Below are 19,528 nucleotides of genomic sequence, written 5' to 3' on the forward strand. Positions count from 1 at the left end.
CGGAATACATCGGATATTTAATTGTCCCGTAATAGCGCAGCCGACCACCACCACCACCACCACCACCACCGTCCTAGCTCCTCTTTAAAATCGCGCGCGCAATCGTCTTTTCGACGATCGTGTGCCACATTTAGGAGCCAACCTCGGCTCCCCGCCGCCACCGACGCTTTAATGGCCTGCTCGCGCGCTATACCTCCGAAAAAAGTCGCTCGTGTGATTTTTTTCCTCCCCCTCCGCACCACGTCGAATGAGTATAATATCCGAGGATATAAACGGAGCTCTGTGCCGAGTAGTAGTATAATATCTATGTGCGCAGGCACGAAATATCATTGAGAGAAACGCGTCGTCGAGTCCTTTATGCTTCTTTTTTTTCTTTTCGTCTGCCACTGCACAAAAAAGGTCACATCCTTGTTCGCCGCGTGTATACGAATGTGTGTGAGTGTATGTGTGTCGCAGCTTTTTTCCTGGTACAAGCGCATAATAAGTATTTCATATAGAGAAAGCCAACTCGTGCGAGGAAAGCCGCTGCTGCTACTACTACTCACGTGCATACAGGCGCAGGCAGGCACACGTGCGCAAACTTTTTTTCCGTTTCAAAATGCCAAAAGTGGATGGCTGCTGCACGAGACTCTAAAATGTGTGCAACTGCTGCTGCTGCTCGGCTCGGCTGTGTTTTCATGCATATGTATATAAGTATTATGTGGCTTGATAAAACGCCTGAGCTGTGGAAATTGCGCTTATCTACATTTACCCTCCCCGTTGCTCTCTCTCTTGGTTCCCACCCCCGCCGCGCTCCAGCTCTCCGACCCATTCATATTTTTTTTATAACCACGAGCTGCTGCTGCTGCTGCTGCTGTTGCTATACCACTGTAGAGAGTATTATATATAGTGGCTGAAAAATTATCGGATGCACTTCAGATTGGGCGAAAAGTAAAGCCAAGTTCGAGTATATACGTATATATAACTAATTTGAGCCAAAAAAATGCACGCCCACGCACCCGCACGCTATATATAGATGAAAAAGAGAGAGAAAAACAGGGATAAGCCGAAGCTCTCTAGCCGAACGAGCCGCAGCTCGACTTGCGCTGCTGCTCTTTCTCATCACTTACTCATACTCTCCTCAGAAGACCCCCTATACTCGAACTTTGAGCAGCTCTCGCGTTATATGTACTGGAGTAGCATAAATTTCGCAACGGGAAAAAGAAAAGCGCCTTGTGGTACACAGCTACACGCCTCGTAATCAAAAGGACCTCGAAACGAACGCGTGTGTATATATTATGGTAAATTTCGCCAAAAACGAAAGCTCCGCATAGAGCTGCGAGGCAACGCCTCGACGTCGCTTTCAATTCGCGCGCGGAAAAAGTAGGGCTACATCACGAGAATTCATTTCAGCGCGAGCGCGACATCAATGGCGCGGGTTTATAGAGCCGTTCTTCGAGTTTCATTCGCGCGCGTACGAAAAGTTAGATGAAAAAAAAATGATAATAAAACAGCGAAAAAAGCTCGTGCTTTGCAACTCGCACTCACACACATGAGTATACAGCTGCAGCGCGTTTGTATGTAACTTTTGATGGTGCCACTACTGCACTATATACGCGAGAGAGAAGTCGTAAGCGCGCAGCGCGTGTAACACCTATGTAAATACGCGCGACGTTATTTCCGACGCGTAGTATACTCACTTTGAGCAAGTTTTACTCCTGCGTTTCGCATGCGAGTACAGTATCAAGTTCACTCGTAGTTATACATACGGCGAGCGAGTCGAGAGAGAGATACGCAGTTAACGTATCGGAGAGCCGAGTATACGCAGTACATAATAGAGAAGCTCATGCTCGCCTGCGCCTGGGAAAAGAAGAAAGACATACTTACTCTCTCGCAGCAGCAGCAGCAGCTATACGTTATATCGCGCGAAGCACAATGTGCCCCGTATAGTAGTGGGCTTAAAATATTTGCAATTAATTCCAAGATAAATGGCCGAACGCGAATGAGATAATTTATTTGTGTACGCGCGCGTGTGTCTATGTGTGTATAAAGAATGTATACGAGGCGACACATTTTTCACGCGCTTATCACGCGCGCGGCATTCGCGTTATACAATTTGTTTCGCGCGCGGAAAAGAGATGCTTCTTTACTTTTCTTCTGTATATAGCTGCTGTGCTATAGAATGCCTGAGAATTTCGAGCGCTAGCTGGTCAGCGGAGCATTTTTTACGAGCTTTTCTATTACGATAGAGATACCGGAGTGGCGCGTGGGGACAAAATGAAAATTTTTCAAAACCCAGCTTTACCGAGATTTCCACTTGTATAGAAAAAATAGGAGCTTTACAAAAATATATATATTTAGTTTTATCAAAATTACCTTTACTTTTACACCTCGCAGTCGTCATCAACGACTTCGACAACGACCTGGCCAACAAGAGCGTGAGCAACTCCCTCAAGGCCCTCAAGGACAAGAGCCCGGACAAGCTCGGCCAGGTCTACGTGGCCCTGGTCAACATAAGCGACGGCGAGGAGACCATCAACAGCGTCTGCTCGGTCTGGAAGTCGGCCCTGCGCAGCAATCCGGACGAGATACCCGACTTCGTGCTCGACGTGACGACCTTCGGCGCCGGCGCCGAGACGGTCAATCGTTTCACGGCCTTGCTCGGCATACCCACGGTTTCGGCACAGTTCGGCCAGGAGGGTGATCTGCTCGGCTGGAGGGAGATCACCGAGGAGCAGAAACGTAACGAAAATATATTATGATTTTTCATCGTATATATAGATACCAATCGTGTATGTTTATTTCGCAGAATACCTGATCCAAGTGATGAACCCGGCGGACCTGATGCCCCAGGTGATACGCCAGCAGTGCCTCGAGTTCAACATCAGCAACGCCGCGATCCTCTTCGACGACAACTTCGTCATGGACCACAAGTACAAGAGTCTGCTGCTCAACGTGCCCACGCGCCACGTCATAGTGCCCACCCGGGAGGCCGGCGAGCCGCTTCAGCAGCAGATCTCGCGTCTGCGCGACCTCGACATCGTCAACTTCTTCGTGCTGGGCGACGAGTCGACCATAGCCGCGGCCCTGTCGGCGGCGAGCAAGCTCAACTTCACCGGCCACAAGTACGGCTGGTTCGGCATCAGCCTCGTGCAGGACTTCTCGCTGCTCTGCCAGGACTGCTCGAGCATGTCCCTGATGCTGTTCAAGCCCAAGCAGTCGCAGAACCAGCAGCAGCTCAACGAGCTCATGAGCAAGGGCCTCCTGCAGATCCCGCTGATCATGTCGGCCTTCTACTACGACCTTGCGAAGCTGGCGGTGCTGGCGATGAAGTCGGCCCTGGACGCGGGCGAGTGGCGCAGGCCGCGCTTCGTCGACTGCGACGACTTCAACGAGAACGTGACGGTGGCGATGCGCAACGTCGACCTGAGGAGGCGGCTGCGCCAGGTGAGCAGCGGCAGCGGCTTCAGTCCGACCTACGCGGGCTTCCACTGGGGCAACAAGAACGGCGAGAACCACGCCAAGTTCGACGTGGACGTCAAGCTCTGGATCGTCAAGGACTCGAAGGTCGTGAACGAGGATCAGGTGGCGTTCTGGGAGGCCGGCATCGACAACAAGCTCAAGGTGAGACGACGACGCGGCTCGTCAATTATTTAAACCCCGTATAATGTATATTGGCCCGTGTACGTGTGCGTTGTGTACTTTGGCTTATCGCCCGATCAGAGACTACGCGATCAATTTGCTCTATACCTACGTGTAAATAGCAATCGAGTGTAGCAGTCGCGCGAGCTCCTCCGGTTTCGCCGATCAACGTTTTTATATATATATACTCATTCGTTGTCCGACTTCTTCTTCTTCTTCTTGCGCAGGTGGAAAAGGCATCGATGGCGGCGAGCCACACCGCGGTGACGAGCTACCGCGTGGTGACGGTCATCAAGCCGCCCTTCGTGATGCGCGACAATCAGACCGGCAACTGGTCCGGCTACTGCATCGACCTGCTCAATCAGATACGCGACCTGGTGCAGTTCGAGTACGAGATACGCGAGGTCGAGGACAAGGAGTACGGCAACATGGACGAGGCCGGCAACTGGAACGGTATGGTGCGCGAGCTCAAGGACAAGAAGGCCGACATCGGCTTGGGGGCGCTGGCGGTGATGGCCGAGCGCGAGAACGTCGTCGATTACACGGTGCCGTACTACGACCTGGTCGGTATCTCGATAATGCGACGCAAGCCCAAGGCCGCGACGTCGCTCTTCCAGTTCCTCACCGTGCTCGAGACGGACGTCTGGCTGTGCATACTCGGCGCCTACTTCTTCACCTCGCTCCTCATGTGGATCTTCGACAAGTTCTCGCCCTACAGCTATCAGAACAATCGCGAGAAGTACAAGGACGACGAGGAGAAGCGCGAGTTCACCCTCAAGGAGTGCTTATGGTTCTGCATGACCTCGCTGACGCCCCAGGGTGGCGGCGAGGCACCCAAGAATCTCTCCGGGCGACTCGTGGCCGCCACCTGGTGGCTCTTCGGCTTCATCATCATCGCCTCGTACACGGCCAATCTCGCCGCTTTCCTCACGGTGTCGCGACTCGACGCCCCGGTCGAATCGCTCGAGGATCTCAGCAAGCAGTACAAGATCCAGTACGCGCCCATCATCAACTCGTCCGAGTATCGCTACTTCGAGCGCATGGCCGCCATCGAGAATCGCTTCTACGAGATCTGGAAGGACATGAGCCTGAACGACAGCCTGTCGGACGTCGAGCGCGCCAAGCTCGCCGTCTGGGACTTCCCGGTGAGCGACAAGTACACCAAGATGTTCCAGACCATGAAGGACACGGGCTTCCCCAAGAATCTGGACGAGGCGCTGGAGCGAGTCAGAGCCGAGGACAAGACCGAGTTCGCCTTCATCGGCGACGCCACGGACATCAAGTACCTCGTCATGACCAATTGCGAGTTCATGCAGGTGGGCGACGAGTTCTCGCGCAAGCCCTACGCCATCGCCGTGCAGCAGGGCTCGCCCCTCAAGGATCAGTTCAATAACGCGTAAGAGGCATAATAATCGAGCTTTTTAAACCCCTCGCGGAACTGTATTATATAATCTGAATCAACGCGATTGCAGGATTCTAATGATGCTGAACAAGCGCAAGCTCGAGGCGCTCAAGGACCAGTGGTGGAACAAGAATCCCCTGAAGCAGCAGTGCGATAAGGCCGACGACCAGAGCGACGGCATTAGCATCCAGAACATCGGCGGAGTTTTCATCGTGATCTTCGTCGGGATCGGGCTCGCCTGCGTCACATTGATTTTCGAGTACTACTATTATCGCTATCGGCCGCAGGCCCGACAGCGCCATCAAGATCGCAGCTCGAAAACTAAGTTAGCCCCGGGCATTACCAAGCCCATGAAGTTCAACCTGAGACCGGCGCCTACCCAGAGTTTCGAGCAGATCGACACTACTGGCACCAGCGGCGGTGGCGGTGGCGGCGGCGGCGGCGGCGGCGTCGGCCACAGATCGAGATATTGAGAGAGAGAGAGATATCGAGGCCAGCTCGCGCGCGAAACACACATCGTCGTAATATACCTGCGCATTAGTAACTCGTAACTTCGCGACTCGTAGCTGCAACGTCGAGAGTATAACTTTCCAATTATTCCTTCGTGTACGTATACGTGTAGCTATACGTATTAGTTGTAATACTTCGGTAATGCTGCGCGCGATTACGTATGTTATCCTTCAATTAAAGCCACGCATACGAGTGTGCAGTTGCAAGAGCGCGTGGAGTTTTTTTTACCAATTTTTTTATCAAGTGCGAATGTTGTTGAAAAATAATGATCCCGTGAAAGTAGGACGGTTTATAGCGCTTTACAAATTTGAGTAAGAATTCAATAATATCGTGCACCCCCCAAATTACGGCTATGCAAGTTTACGCGCATTGCTTCGCGCATAATCGACCATTTGAACTCGTAAGAAAAAAACAACCAAGTTGACATTCATCGCGCAGAGTCAGTAGTGAGCCAATATGACGGGGTGTGCTTATCGATACGTAATTTCAACGCAAATTGACGGTTTAAACGCGCAAACTGTTCATTTCGGTATGGCTTTGATGCATGGAATTTGAAATGGAATTTGAATGCGGCAATGAAGCAAACATTGAAAATTTGCAATTTCAATCATATTCCAAGTAGTGTAGATTCTCATTGCAATGCGTTTAATCAATCAAGAATATTAGGGATAACGTGACGTAATTTAACTAATAATGATATTAGTGAAACTTTAATTTAAAAAATCACGCCGTTTTAATCTTTTATTGGATATGAAAATGCACATCGAGAAAAAATTTCACAGTTGCTGACCGCATGCATTTTTCCCTTTTCCGATGTTTAAATAAGATTTCTTTTTGAAAAATTTAAATCCCCTTTGAATGCACTATAAGTGTGTTACTGTAGAGACTTGAGTACATCTATGAAAAAATAAAAATTGAGCTTTTGTTAAACGTGGCCAGGCTATAGCAGAATACGAGCTGGTTAGAAGGAAATTCAAATATACCATGCATAAGTTGTTGAGTCGAGAGTGTGTATTGGATCACGCAATTAACTTGAATATTTGAAGAGCACTTGAAATTTGACATTATGTATGTACTTAATGTATAATAATAATAATGTTCTCTCTCACTCACTCACTCACAAATAGCTTTCGGTGCCGTTGTTGATTTTCAATAAATATTTAGCGACTAGAATAATTATAAATAATTACGCACGATTCACTTGCTGGCTTTGAGAACTGAAAATCATTACAACTGCAGTTTATGTGTTTATTATTATTATTATTATTTCCGCGTAACTCGGTGTTGCAATTGCGCTATGGATTATCGATACGATTGTGTTCGGCTAATATGTTCTTTTTTTTTCGAAGCGATACTCTTGTTGTTTTGCGATGTAACTACCTGCAATTATTACGTAGCTATACATTTCGCGCGTTCCCATTTCACCGACTTTTCAACAAAAAAAAAAAAAGAAAAAAAGGTCGAAGGGGGCGAGAGAAGAACGAAGAGACAAATGTCAAAACAACGATTGCCATCGTGCGAGCATCAGTTGGCTCATTGTAATCGTCTCGCGTCGCGAGAATGGCGACGAGAACAATTCCGACTTACTCGGTGGTAACCATACCTAAGGCCCCGTTCGTCATGCAATCCAGCGTCGACGGTCGCTTCAGCGGCTTATTGATCGACCTATTGAACGAGCTGGCAAGACGTCTGCGCTTCAGGTACAAAATAACGGTGCTGGGCGAGAACGAGTACGGCATCATGAACGACGAGGGCGAGTGGGACGGCATGATCGGTATGTTGAAGAACGGCAAGGCCGACATAGGTCTGGCGGCTCTGAGCATCATGTCCGAGCGAAGGAGGGTCGTCGATTTCACCGAGGCCATCTTCCCGTCCGTGGGAATTTCCGTGCTGATGCGTCAGCCGGTCGTGCCCACGACTTTGTTCAGGTGAACTATAATGCGATTCGACGATTTCCATCGAACTCCATATTGAAAACTATGTACTTTTAATGCGTAGATTCTTGACCATCCTCGAGGTGGACGTGTGGCTCTGCATCATCGGGGCCTACTTTCTGACGAGCCTGCTGATCTGGATATTCGACGCGTGGTCGCCTTACAGCTATCAGAACGTCGTGAAAAATCCGAAGAAGGCCGGGGTCGACGAGAAGGACATCGACGACGAGTGCAAGCGCATCTTCAGCCTGCGCGAGTCGCTCTGGTTCTGTCTGACGTCGCTGACGCCCCACGGCGGCGGCGAGGCGCCGAGAAACCTGTCGGGCCAGCTCGTCGCCGCGACCTGGTGGCTCTTCGGTTTCATCGTCGTGGCCTCGTACACGGCCAATCTCGCCGCCTTCCTCACTATCAGCAAATTCGAGAAGGTCATCGAGAGCTTCGACGACCTCGTCGAGCAGTACAAGTTCTCGTACAGCGTCGTGGAGAACAGCACGACCTATCGCTACTTTCTCAGAATGCGCGACATAGAGATGCGCTTCTACGAGTGAGTATATTATAATGGTCGCTCGAGTGGAGCCGATAAAAAAAAAAAAATTGACGCGTAACAAACTCGCGAGCGCGCGCAGGATCTGGAAGGATACGACGCTCAACGACAGCCTGTCGCATTACGAGCGCGCCCAGCTCGCCGTCTGGGAGTACCCGCTGAGCGACAAGTTCATCAGGATATTCGCGGCCCTCAAGCAGCACGGCCTGCTCAAGAGCTTCGACGAGGCCATCGAGCGCCTCGAGGCGCCCCAATCCAAGTTCGCCTTCATCACCGAGGCCACGGACGTCAAGTATCGCGCCCTCACCGACTGCCAGTACAAGGAGATCGGGCCGGAATTCGCCAAGAAGCCGTACGCCATAGCGCTGCAGAAGAATTCCAATCTCACGCAAGCTTTCAACAATGCGTGAGTCGAACGAGTCTGGCGATACATTGATTGCTTGCTCGATTAACGATTACGCCTTATTTTCGCAGTATTTACGAGCTGTTCGACAACAGATGGATGCAAAACGTTCGCACCAAATGGTGGGAGGAAAATCCCGAAAGGAAATTTTGCGACACGGACGAGCTCAAAGGAGGAATAACGATCAAGAGTATCGGCGGGCTTTTTATTTTCATTTTCATCGGGATTGGCTTGAGTTTGGTGACATTGATATTTGAATATTTTTACTTTACCCAATTCAAGAGAAAATTCAAAAACGTGCTTGATTTCTCGACCGTCGCGTGGGAACGGGTAAAAGCGATGGCTACGAAAGTGTGGCGAAAGTTGATATCATGATGATCCATTGGTAACATGTATAAGTAGGGTGAATTCAATATAAAATATAACAAAACTTATAGTCTGCAATAAGTTTATTTCATCATTCTTAGATTTTATATACATTTCGAATAGTGTGTGTATTCCACATTTCACATTTTACAGCTCTCTTTTATTCGTTCGTGACACTTTTGGTTCGTTTTTTTATTATTTGTGTTTACATGAATGCATGTGTTCGTTTAATCTTATATTTCTTTGTTTTTTTTTTTTAGTAAAAAATTTAGATTTCGAAAATACAATTGGTTTCGAGCATTTATTTTATTTATTTAAACTCATACATTTTTTGACATCTCTCGAGTTTTTCACTAATTAAGTAATAGTTAAAAAGTCGTCCCAATTTTCGTCAACTTATATATCAACTGTATAGATTTTTTTAGTGACCTGTTAATCCCTAATGACCACATCGACATTTCGATCAGTTCAGTTAGCAATTGAATATGAAGTTTTCAATAAATAACCTGATAATTTTTCCTAATGGTCACTTTGATTTTTCGATAAATTTTTTCATCATTTGATTCGAATGTTTTTTAATTTATATTCTCAATTGATATGATGTATATACATTATTAAAAATAACATTCAAGTGCGATTTAAATTATTGTTCTTTGTTACGAACATTAGTTCTCGTAAATAAACGTCCAATCGATAAAACAACAGAAACTGACATTTAAAATATAATTTTAATATGATGAGCAAAGTTATAACAAAACAACTGGATAAAAATTTTCCATAGTAATCAATATAGCTTACATACTCTTCTCTCAGACTGTAAATTAAAAAGAATCAAAATTTTTAAGAATATCTTTTCGAAGTTTGCAATCCACCTTGCAATTTTATACGTTTTCGCCTCTTTATATATAATATATAGCATCTTTTTCTCTTTTTCGTTGATGCGAATCTCTGCTCATTATTTTCTTTTTTACTTCATTTATAAATTTTGTTATATGACTCTTGTCATAATTTTATAATATATTTATTTTGTTATATTTCATACAATATTCTCACCCCGAAATGCATTTCTTGTATTACAGTATTGTTTTTTTTTTTTGCATTTCGTTCTTACATCATTCAAAAAATTTTTCATTCTATTCTGAATCAAGATTTATTTTCACTTTTTCCTCAAACACTCCACTTACTCATTCAAATTATTTTTATTTTGCTTTAAATTTTGTTGTTTTTTTTTTTCATTTTATTCTTTCAAGTAAGGATACGAGGGAGAAGAATTGTGAGGTACCAGGCAGCAAGAAAAAAGATGGGGAATCTAGTAATTCTCGCTACAAGTGCGCAAATACCAATTACATTTTCCATAAAGAGACTCAGGCACACATGGCCTGTGTAATTGGATTAAATTTTAACGCACATGTCGCGAAGATCATCTTATAAGGGATACTTTGTACACTACGAAGTTAAATTATATTAAGGAAATATAACTATGGTAAGTTCATTAATAATCTAAGGAAAACAAGAAAATTTACCAGTTTAGTAATTTTCTCTGTTTTCCTGCAAACATGCTTTTGTGAGCATTAATTATTAAGTTCTCTTTTCCATATGATACCTATTCTTCCAAAGCCTAACCCAACTTAAAAATTTTCTTGTTATTTTTGTTTTGTCTTTTTTTTCGACATTAAATTTCGTCAAATATAGCTGTCCATACTCTCGATATGCAGCATATTCCATAATTTTTTTTGACACTTTACAGTATCCTTAGATATTTATAAGAAATAAAAATTAACTCTAATTTTGAAATAAATAAAATAAAGGTTAACAGCCACGACTTGCATCATAGCTCCTTAATAAAATTTAAGGTCAAGTTTTCGTCACGAAAAAAACGAAAACTTCAAAGAAATAAAGAAGTGACGTAAACATTTATCAACAACTAGAAAATCAATTATCACTCTTACTAAATTCAAAAAAAGTGTAAGAACAAGTACCTTCAACATACTCGCAATAAACGAGATATTTTTGTAAAAGGAATTTGCTTGCTTCCATCAACTTTTTTTTTTTTAATTTTTTTCAATTAGTTTTCGGTTTCACGCAATGGATGTATATTTATAATTAATTTTCCTAAACGAATTGATATTTAATCCATCTTTTATCGTCATGTTTATAATAACATAAGGGGCTTAACCAAGCCGTCTTGGTTTCATGCATAACAAATTCCACATGCCAAGAGGACCCCAAAATGCCGTTTCATCGTATTAATAAGATATATCCATGTTGCATGACGATTATTACTAGACTAAAACACAATTCTTTACTGCTTATGATGAATCGTTATCAAGACAGGATCACCCGTCTGATCCGTTCACAGTGTTAAAGGGCGTAACACTGCTAGTGGTCGAGTTTTGAAGTTACAGCTGAGTCTTCTAAATTATAATACTCCAGTGAGTCACGGGTTTAACAACAAATTTATAATCAACATTTGCTAATCTAATAGTACCTTTTCCTTTCAAACCGTAATTGCCATTCTGGCGAATTCCACATATTAAAAGAACAGTTCGCAGTTTGTCCAGTTCGGTCAAAAGCAAAATAGTTCGTCGAAAAAATTCTACGTGCAGCTGGTACACGAATGGGTTCGGCAAAATCAGTTTGAGTAGCCACATTGTTTTGTTTTACTTTGAATTTTGGAACTAAGGCGGAACTGTTAGAAGACTCTTCATTAGCTGAGTAATTCATGTATGGAGTTTCACCTCCAGGAAGATAAAACACTCTTTCTGACTCCGATCTGCTAAAAACCATAACGTAAATGAATATTTGTTATAAAACCGAGAAAATTTTAATTTTTGATAAAAAAAGAAAAGATTAATATTACCTCTGATACATTATTTGTTCTACTTCGCTGTCGACAGAAAAGGTAGTCCCATCTGTCAAATGACCGTCACTTTTTATTGGTTTAAAATGAGTTCGGTCTGATGTTAACAAATCTTCATCAACGGGCTCAATACATTGAATTCTTTTCAATTGCTGAGCTTCCTCGGGACTTTGAAATTGCTTGCAGCAATTCAAAGAACAAGCTTGCGAATAGTCACTGCGATCTAATGCATCATTGTTATCAAAATTGTCGTAGAACCAAGTAGCTTCTTGAGTCGGCTCAACCTCAAACCGATCATTTTTTCGGTTTTGAGGTGTTTTGTCATCTTCATTTTTGTTCTCGTCAAATGAATCTCCGAGAACAAATGAATTAACGCTCAGCGGTAAAATCGACGAGTCATCGGAATTTTCATCATCAGCCGTCTTGTCAATTTTTTGACAGAGAGCCGAATTGGAAAACGATGCACTCGAATGATTACCTGGCCATACAGAGTTATCCATAACGGGTACGCTGTTAGACCATATAGAGCACCCAGGCGACCCATCCGTTCCATCATCCCACAACTTTTTCACCCTTGGTGTAAACTTGGCTTGGATGTCCTCCTCGCATCCTGGTGAAACTATTGTTCCATTATCCCACAACTCTTTCAAGCTGTCAGTAAATTTAGCTTGAAAATTAGCAAGTCGTCTGTCGTACATTTCTGCTGCTGTAAGCTGAATGTCATCCATTGAGAGCGTCACTAAACAATATTCTTCAGCTTGTGAATAAAGTGTAGCGTAATATAGCTTTTCTTTAAGTTCTTCTAGAGTGGGTGTTGATTTTTTTCCGATTGGGTCGATCGAAAATGTATTCTGTAAAATAAAAATCAATTCAAAAGTAAAAAAAGTGAATTAATAACTGGAATTCGATAAGTTTGTAAGTTAGAAATGACATACATTGTTACTATTCGGAATCTGCTGTGTAGATCCTGCCTTCTCAGAAATTGCAGAAAGGTTTCGTTCGTAGTGTTTATTTTTCTTCAAATAAATTTTCTTGGCGCTCTTATCTTTTCTGCATTTGAGCTGTTCTTCAGATAATCCGGAACAAAATCTTAAATACTTTAAAAAAGACTGCTTTTCTTCATAATTTCTATTTTTATAAAAAGACCAAACTATTTGCAAGGCAGGATATTTTTCTTCGTAGGCAGTATTTTCCTCGTCCTGAGATACTATTGGAGGATTCAAGAGGCTCCTCTGAAATGGATAAAAAAATTCAGTCATCTTCATACAAACATCGATAAGAGTAAATAAATGATTTTTTTCTTAAAATCTTACCGTTCTATAAGCACGCCATTCTCGAATCAGATCAGTAGATATAAGTCGACTTATTCCCGCAAGCTTTTGGCGCAACTTTGCGGGAACCGAGTTCGACTTGCTTTTTACCGATCCTTTGCTTAATACGCGCAGCAGCTCTTGAAACTCTTGAAATTCTGGATGATTGGTAATGTCGTTATTGCGTCCATCGGTCGATGTCGCTAATCCAGCTAGATTCTTCTCCGCCGGGTGCCTCATTTCTCAGGAACGGGCGGCTTCTTTCTGCCGCTGTTGATGTTCTTTCTACTGATCTTTGAGCAAAATCCGAATACAAGCATATTCTCTCTCCCTCGCCTTCTTATTCTGTTGCCATTTTAACAAGCTGAAAATGATGTGAGAAGTTAATTTGTGATTCACTAATTAACTCGTTTATTGAAAAAATATTACAACTGTAAGGGTAGCTTTTTATGAAGTACAAATACTTTTTTTCATTTTTCCCCGAACTTCAAAGTTGAAGCAGCGTTACATACATACTCGAAATCGATTGATGCGGCTTACAGCTGCAGACAAATTTTCAGCGTAGTAGGAGCTTGCGCGATTTTTGATTCGTCAAGTCAAAAAGCGCATCGAAAATCGCGCAAGCCCCTACTACGCTAAAAATTTGTCCGCAGCCGTGAACCGAATCAAACGTGCGCTACGTTGGCGCTAGGTGCAACACGAACACAGTCAAATCGATTTGGTCATTTAATTGATAATGAAAAATAAAAAATGTTTACTAACCTTTTGATAAACAAAGCAGCTCGGTGGTCTGATCGTGAATCCGTCCCAGTCTGTCCAGTCCAAGTCCGTCCGTCTGTACCGTGTATGATGTGTGAGTGTGCGTGTGCGATACCGAATAAACGTCGAAAATAAATGAATATAGTACTCGAGGGGGGGTCACTTTTGCATGTATATCAAATGTGTGATGAGTTTGTTGTTGACTTTTTTTTTCCTTTCTTGAATTTTTTTTCTTGAGTTTTCGAAGATGTGTTGATGTTGCGAAGGGATTTGCTAAGCTCGTAGAGTCGTTGCTTCTTGAAATCCTTTCGCGGTCGTGTTGTGTTAATTATTATTTAATTTAGAAGAGAGAGAGAGAAATGTGTGTAATGTGTGTAATGTGTGTTTTAGAATTGTAGGGAGTTTTTATTCATTGGAACGAGCGATGGTAGCAGCAGCAGTGTCGTCGCCAGGATGACAAGCCTCAGTGCAAAACGAGAAGTTGTATCCGCTTCCCATTTTGTCTCTGCAAAAAAAATACATATATACAGGGTTATTTTTTATTGTTGATGTTGTTATTGTTATTTGCATTCACACTTGCATTCCATAATCACTATTTTACGAAAAGAAATCGTTCCGAACACACGTGCGCGCCGCAACACACCACGACACTCCGGCACACTCACACTGCACACATGCGGACTATTTTCACGATTGAACGAAAGTCGTGTGTGTACTCCCACGTCGAGAGACACGCGAGTAGTGAGTGCAGGCAGCGGACCGATCTCCGAGTGCGATGATCATAACCCAAAGAAGTCGCGATATCCCCCACTCTTTTGATAAAAAATCGTAATGAGAAAACAATAAAACAGTTGCAAGTCATTATATTCTGCCCAAAATATCATCAATTCTACATTAAAATCGGAAATTTTTGACCAAAAGCGCGAGAAAATAGCTCAACTCGTTGAATCAAGTTGCGCAGATAAGAAATTGGAAGCTTTCTAAGTAAATGGAGAGAAAAGGTAATTCAATCCATTTGTCAACTTTTCGTCACTTCTAGTGCTTATAATAATCCACCAAACTCATTCTAATTCTCCCATTAGATTAATGACGATGAATGGTAACGATCAGATAGCGAGTCATTTCTCTAGAAGCCAAAAGAGCGTTGACAGATTATTCACGCGCCGAAACGTGCCGCGCCGCATGTCCGAAACCCCGAGATCTTACACGAGATCCCGTTACATTTGTGTATACACTACACAACGCCCAAGAAGTGTCAAAAATGCAACAACCTCCCCGCGCGTAGCAGAAGAGGGCAGCAGCACGAGAGCCCGAGATTTCTGCTACGGTCCCGCGCGCGCGAATCGGAGCAGTAAGCAGCAGCAGCATTCGGTTGTAAACATTAAAATATATACGACGGAGCGTCGCGCGCGCGCGCTCCCACCCAAACAGCAGCACACTGCTATACACCGAGTATATAGTCATCGTCGTCGCATAGAGCAGTAGCAGCCAGCAGCAGTGCACAAAAAATCAAGAGAGTAAAGTTGAGAGAAATCGATCGATATTTTGCTTGGTTAGTAGTTTAAGGCCAAGCAGGCGAGTTTCGCGTGTATACACACAGCTGCAATAGAGCACACGAGCTACCGTACCCACTGTACTGTGCATCGACGACGGTGCGCAGCGGAGAAGAGCGCATGACAGGTGCTAATACACACAGTCGCATACACATGTGTGTGTGCATATACACGCACGCTGCATGCACAGAGAGAGACAGCTATATAACAATAACGTATAGTAATGACTGCGGAGTGGCCCTTATATATATCCGCAGGGCACTGCTGCTGCTGCTGCAGCTGGGAAATGCATTCGCACGAGATCGTAATTTCACTTTAATGTAATCGAGCCCGAGAGACAGTGGAGAGGAAGATTATATAGGTGTGCTCTGTTGTTGGTGCATCGCTCGGTGCGCACGCGTTCGTGTTGTATAGCAGCGTTACATGCACGTGTCCGTACTGTTTTCTTTTCTTTCTTTCTTTTTTTTTGTAACTCGCGTGTCATCGCGAGCTGCCCGCGCACACGGTCGAAGCACGGCCAACCAAGCGACATGTGGGTCAAGCGTTAAAAACTCCGTCCACGTGAAAAACGAGAAGCTCTCGACAACGGCGGCGCGGCTCCGTGACCCAGTGCCACGGACACGCGCGCGCGCGCGGGGGCTAAATAGCCGTTAAAATTCATGAAATCCGGTCGCGTTTCATCTTCGTAATGCAGAGCGAGCGTAATAATAATGATGATAAAATGATCGAAGAGAGACCAGATGCACGCAGTCCCCATGCATACCTCGCGTACGGCGCGAAGAACGCGCCAAGTAGAATTTGTATATAATGCGTGTACGGTGCAGAAGTGCACGGCATCTTAGTGTTGCGTTTACGCGCGCGCGCGAACACATACACACACAGTGACGCGCGAGTGTGTGTGTGTGCGTACGTAGGCTTCGTGCCTGTTTTTGCTCGCCACGGTTTAAGATACTTCTGCACAGCACAATAGACATCGGAAGGAAAAAAAACATTACATCCGATCGTAAACAGTAGTAGCATAAGCAGTAGCAGTAGCAGTAGCCAGTAGAGCGTTATCGGCTCATTTATCCCGAAGCTCTGCTGCTACGCTCTCGTCACACTTGGTGCATAACGCATGGCTGCTGCTGTTGCTTATAAACTCGGAGCATGCAGATGCGCTCGCACATACATGATGCACGAAGTCGTCGTCTCCTACTCAATAGAGAGGCGGTATTACGAGTAGTTAGCGCTCGCGAGAAGGTGCCGAGGTGCGAGATGTATCCGAATGCATGACATTGTGACACACAATGTTGTATATAATACAACCGAGATACATAGCATATTAAAGTAGCAGCAGCGTTGCGAGAAGTTCGAGGCGCGCACGAGAGCGTATATAGCATGCACACACATACACACACACACATCTACGCGTAAAAAGTGAGTAAGAGCGAGAAAGAGAGAGAGAAACTCTACTAGCGTGTGCGCGCGCGCGTCCGCGTATACACACGAACATATATATGAGATACGCGCGTGTGTGCGCGAGTGGGTGTACGTGTGTGAGTAAATAGCCAAGCTCCCAAAGTCCGAGACCGAGTCGTCGTCGTCGGTCAGAGAATCAGAGAATATAAAGCCGAGAAATGCCAGCGAGCGAGAGAGAGAAACGGTTTTTAAAGCGTACGACATTACTGCTACTACTGTATATAATGACAAAAATCGACTGGCGTTCTTCTACGCGCTCGTCGTATCACAGCCGCGGCGAGAGAGCCGAGAGCTTCTCGCACACACCGACACGACGACGCGCTTGCACGTATACAAACACACGTACATGTACACGGACACGATGTGCATATGTATACATTACAAGCACACGCGAGACAGAAACGGCAGCACGTCGCGTAGACGACGTCGTTGTAACTTGGCACGCACGAAAGACACTCGGCCACTCGTATAATACATCGTATAGTACGACATAGTAGTATCGTAAAGCACCACAACACTGCGTATACAGCGAATATAGGATTCGCGCGCGCTCGCGAGACGCTGCCTGCTATATTGTATATATGCATCGCAGCCGTGGAGGGCTCGTGTGCTGCTCCCGAGTCAGACACGACAGCTCTGCGTACATCGTCTCTTACGACGACGACGGCGATAAGCGAGTCGAACACGACGATCATAATACGTTTATTAATAGACAGCAAGTGTTTTAAAAAAGTCCTTACCTGCATGCAGCCCGATCGTAGGAGCTTCGGCCCGGACCAAATTAAACACCCCACCTGATGAAAAACATGGCGAGCCACTGAAGCAGTCGCGCGCGTGCAGCAGCAGTAGTAACTCTCCTCGCCAGCTTCGTCGGCGGAGCGCGGAGCCAGCAGCAGCAGTAGAGCCAAGAGCCAGTGCGCCCAAACACACTACTCTACTCCACTCGCACTGCTGCTGTCTCTCTCTCGCTCACGATAACAGCAGCAGCACACGTCTCTATTCGCGCGCGCCCCTCCAATATTTCGCGCGACAGACTCCGGCCCGACGATATGTACATATAGTAGTAAACTCGGAGGCGCGCGCGCGCGCGCGTATTATTATTTACTCTTTAAAGGTTGGTAGCATCACAAACCGACGAGTCCGCTGCTGCTGCTTGGCTTCGTTGGTGGATGGCGCGACTCCCTGTCAGACTCGTGCCGCGTGTTGGACTCCCTGCTGCACACGACGAATACGAGTATATAGGTACGGCACGTCCGCACCGAGTCAAGTGACATGCCCACGCGGCACAGTTTCGCGCGTATCAGCATGGAAACAGACATAGATAGGATGCGTATAACATCCGAATTTTACGGAGCTCGATTTTCAAAATTTTCCATACAACGACCATTTGCCCACGCCTCGTATCGTAACTCGTATTTGTATATCATCTCAAAAACGTGTCGCGGGCTCCTCCATCTTTTGAGGCGGGCCTGCGCTTGACACTTTCTCGCTGTGCGCAGTCGTTCATCGCGCATCGTATCGTGTGTGTGTGTACATTTTATGCTTCAGAAACAGTCATTGCTTGGGTTCCCGCGACTGCTGCTGCTGCAACGCGCGAACCGAGTCTTACGTGCTTGTCCGCTATACTCGAAAATAGAAAGCGTTCAACGACTCGCGCCGATAACAGCTAATCGCGCGCGGCGCGTAACAGCCTCATACTACTCTACTACTTGCGCATTATTACGTTAAAAAGACCTAATAATGCTCGGCCGCGCGTTCGTTGCCTCTCCCGATCGTCGGTCCCCCGATCGTGAGCGCAACGCACGATGACGTAACGTGAGAGAATTCAGAGCTCGTCGTCGGCCATGACGCGGCTCCTCGATATTTGCCATTCATCTCGCGGTTTTTCTATGATTATAATGGTGAAAAACCAACGATGTTACGATTCGACGAGGAGAGACACAATACAGGGGTTGGATGATCGGCTGCAGCAGCACAGCTGCGAAACGCACGGCGAGCGCGCCAATAGTACTACAGTCGGGCGAGCAGCGGTAGCTGCATCGGTTGGCAAAACTGTGTTCGCGACCGTTTGCAGTCGAAAGCACGCGCGTTCGATTTTTGAATGCTTTTCTCGCATCGTACGACGACTGCTCATTGATCCTTTGTTGTCGATCCCGACATGTCGGAAAATAATACTCAAGAGGACGTTCTCGAAGAGTTGAACGCTTTTATCAACGACACCAAGGGTTTGGTCGATAAAGTTATCAAAATGAGAAGTAGGTATATAATCCGATGCTTCCAAATATAACGAAACGTGACACCACCCCCTCTATAAATCATTGTGACTCGTCGTCCCACAGTGGAATGCCAGAGATCACAAATGGAGCTGCTTCGCTTGTTCAATCCCGTCTGCGTCAAGATACTCGAGATCTCCAACGAGTGCATCAGAGACAATAATGGTCCGGACGTCGGCGAGGCGAAAAAGATCCTGGTCAAGCGCTACTACGACAAGAAATTCGGAAAGGTCAGATTTCAGCCGGTCGACAATCGAGCACAGTGAGATACTAGAACGAAACTTTTTTTTTTGTCCATTGTTTAAACAGATTTTATTTGTAGACGTTAACGTCGCCGAATAATATATTATTATTTGTACATTCAATCGAAACATAAATATACATTTCCTTAGTTGCAAATTTCTTATATATATATAGCTTATATCTTTTTTTTTTCAATAGAACTTTTCTCTTTGTAGAATATTTAAACAGCAATTCTTAATAGCACAGCACCATTAATATCGTTCGTTTGCGCCTCGGAATTCTTTTTTGTAAT

At 45.2% G+C, this 19,528-nt stretch overlaps 4 protein-coding genes across 6 annotated transcripts; 3 read left to right on the forward strand and 1 right to left on the reverse strand.

The window, feature by feature from the left end:
* Positions 1–2,376: 2,376 nt before the first annotated feature.
* Positions 2,377–5,496, forward strand: LOC106658317 (ionotropic receptor 25a). The gene is made up of 4 exons (XM_023461021.1): positions 2,377–2,721; positions 2,789–3,603; positions 3,849–5,017; positions 5,094–5,496. Exons 2-4 carry the CDS (start codon positions 2,806–2,808, stop codon positions 5,494–5,496), a joined length of 2,370 nt encoding a protein of 789 aa, XP_023316789.1. The 5' UTR covers positions 2,377–2,721; positions 2,789–2,805.
* A 17-nt stretch (positions 5,497–5,513) lies between these two features.
* Positions 5,514–9,935, forward strand: LOC106658318 (ionotropic receptor 25a-like). The gene is made up of 4 exons (XM_014380213.2): positions 5,514–7,461; positions 7,532–8,011; positions 8,094–8,417; positions 8,486–9,935. Exons 1-4 carry the CDS (start codon positions 7,094–7,096, stop codon positions 8,787–8,789), a joined length of 1,476 nt encoding a protein of 491 aa, XP_014235699.1. The 5' UTR covers positions 5,514–7,093; the 3' UTR covers positions 8,790–9,935.
* Positions 9,936–10,002: 67 nt separating this feature from the next.
* Positions 10,003–17,717, reverse strand: LOC106658456. 3 transcript variants are annotated; one of them, XM_023459682.1, is made up of 7 exons: positions 17,461–17,717; positions 13,713–14,214; positions 12,954–13,314; positions 12,576–12,872; positions 11,641–12,491; positions 11,269–11,556; positions 10,003–11,191 (listed from the first exon to the last, which is right to left on the reverse strand). In XM_023459682.1, exons 3-7 carry the CDS (start codon positions 13,188–13,190, stop codon positions 11,134–11,136), a joined length of 1,731 nt encoding a protein of 576 aa, XP_023315450.1. In that variant the 5' UTR covers positions 13,191–13,314; positions 13,713–14,214; positions 17,461–17,717; the 3' UTR covers positions 10,003–11,133. The 3 variants fall into 3 exon arrangements, with proteins under 3 accessions (XP_023315450.1, XP_014235935.1, XP_023315412.1); XM_014380449.2 differs by having other exon boundaries at positions 10,003–11,194; positions 11,269–11,553; positions 17,461–17,716; XM_023459644.1 differs by having other exon boundaries at positions 10,003–11,194; positions 17,461–17,716.
* Positions 17,718–18,878: 1,161 nt separating this feature from the next.
* Positions 18,879–19,401, forward strand: LOC106658319. Its single transcript, XM_014380214.1, has 2 exons — positions 18,879–18,975; positions 19,060–19,401. Exons 1-2 carry the CDS (start codon positions 18,879–18,881, stop codon positions 19,257–19,259), a joined length of 297 nt encoding a protein of 98 aa, XP_014235700.1. The 3' UTR covers positions 19,260–19,401.
* The last annotated feature ends 127 nt before the right edge of the window (positions 19,402–19,528 follow it).

This window comes from Trichogramma pretiosum, unplaced genomic scaffold (genome assembly GCF_000599845.2).
Source record: "Trichogramma pretiosum strain Unisexual culture from Peru unplaced genomic scaffold, Tpre_2.0 scaffold111, whole genome shotgun sequence".
In the NCBI taxonomy this organism is placed as follows: domain Eukaryota; kingdom Metazoa; phylum Arthropoda; class Insecta; order Hymenoptera; family Trichogrammatidae; genus Trichogramma; species Trichogramma pretiosum.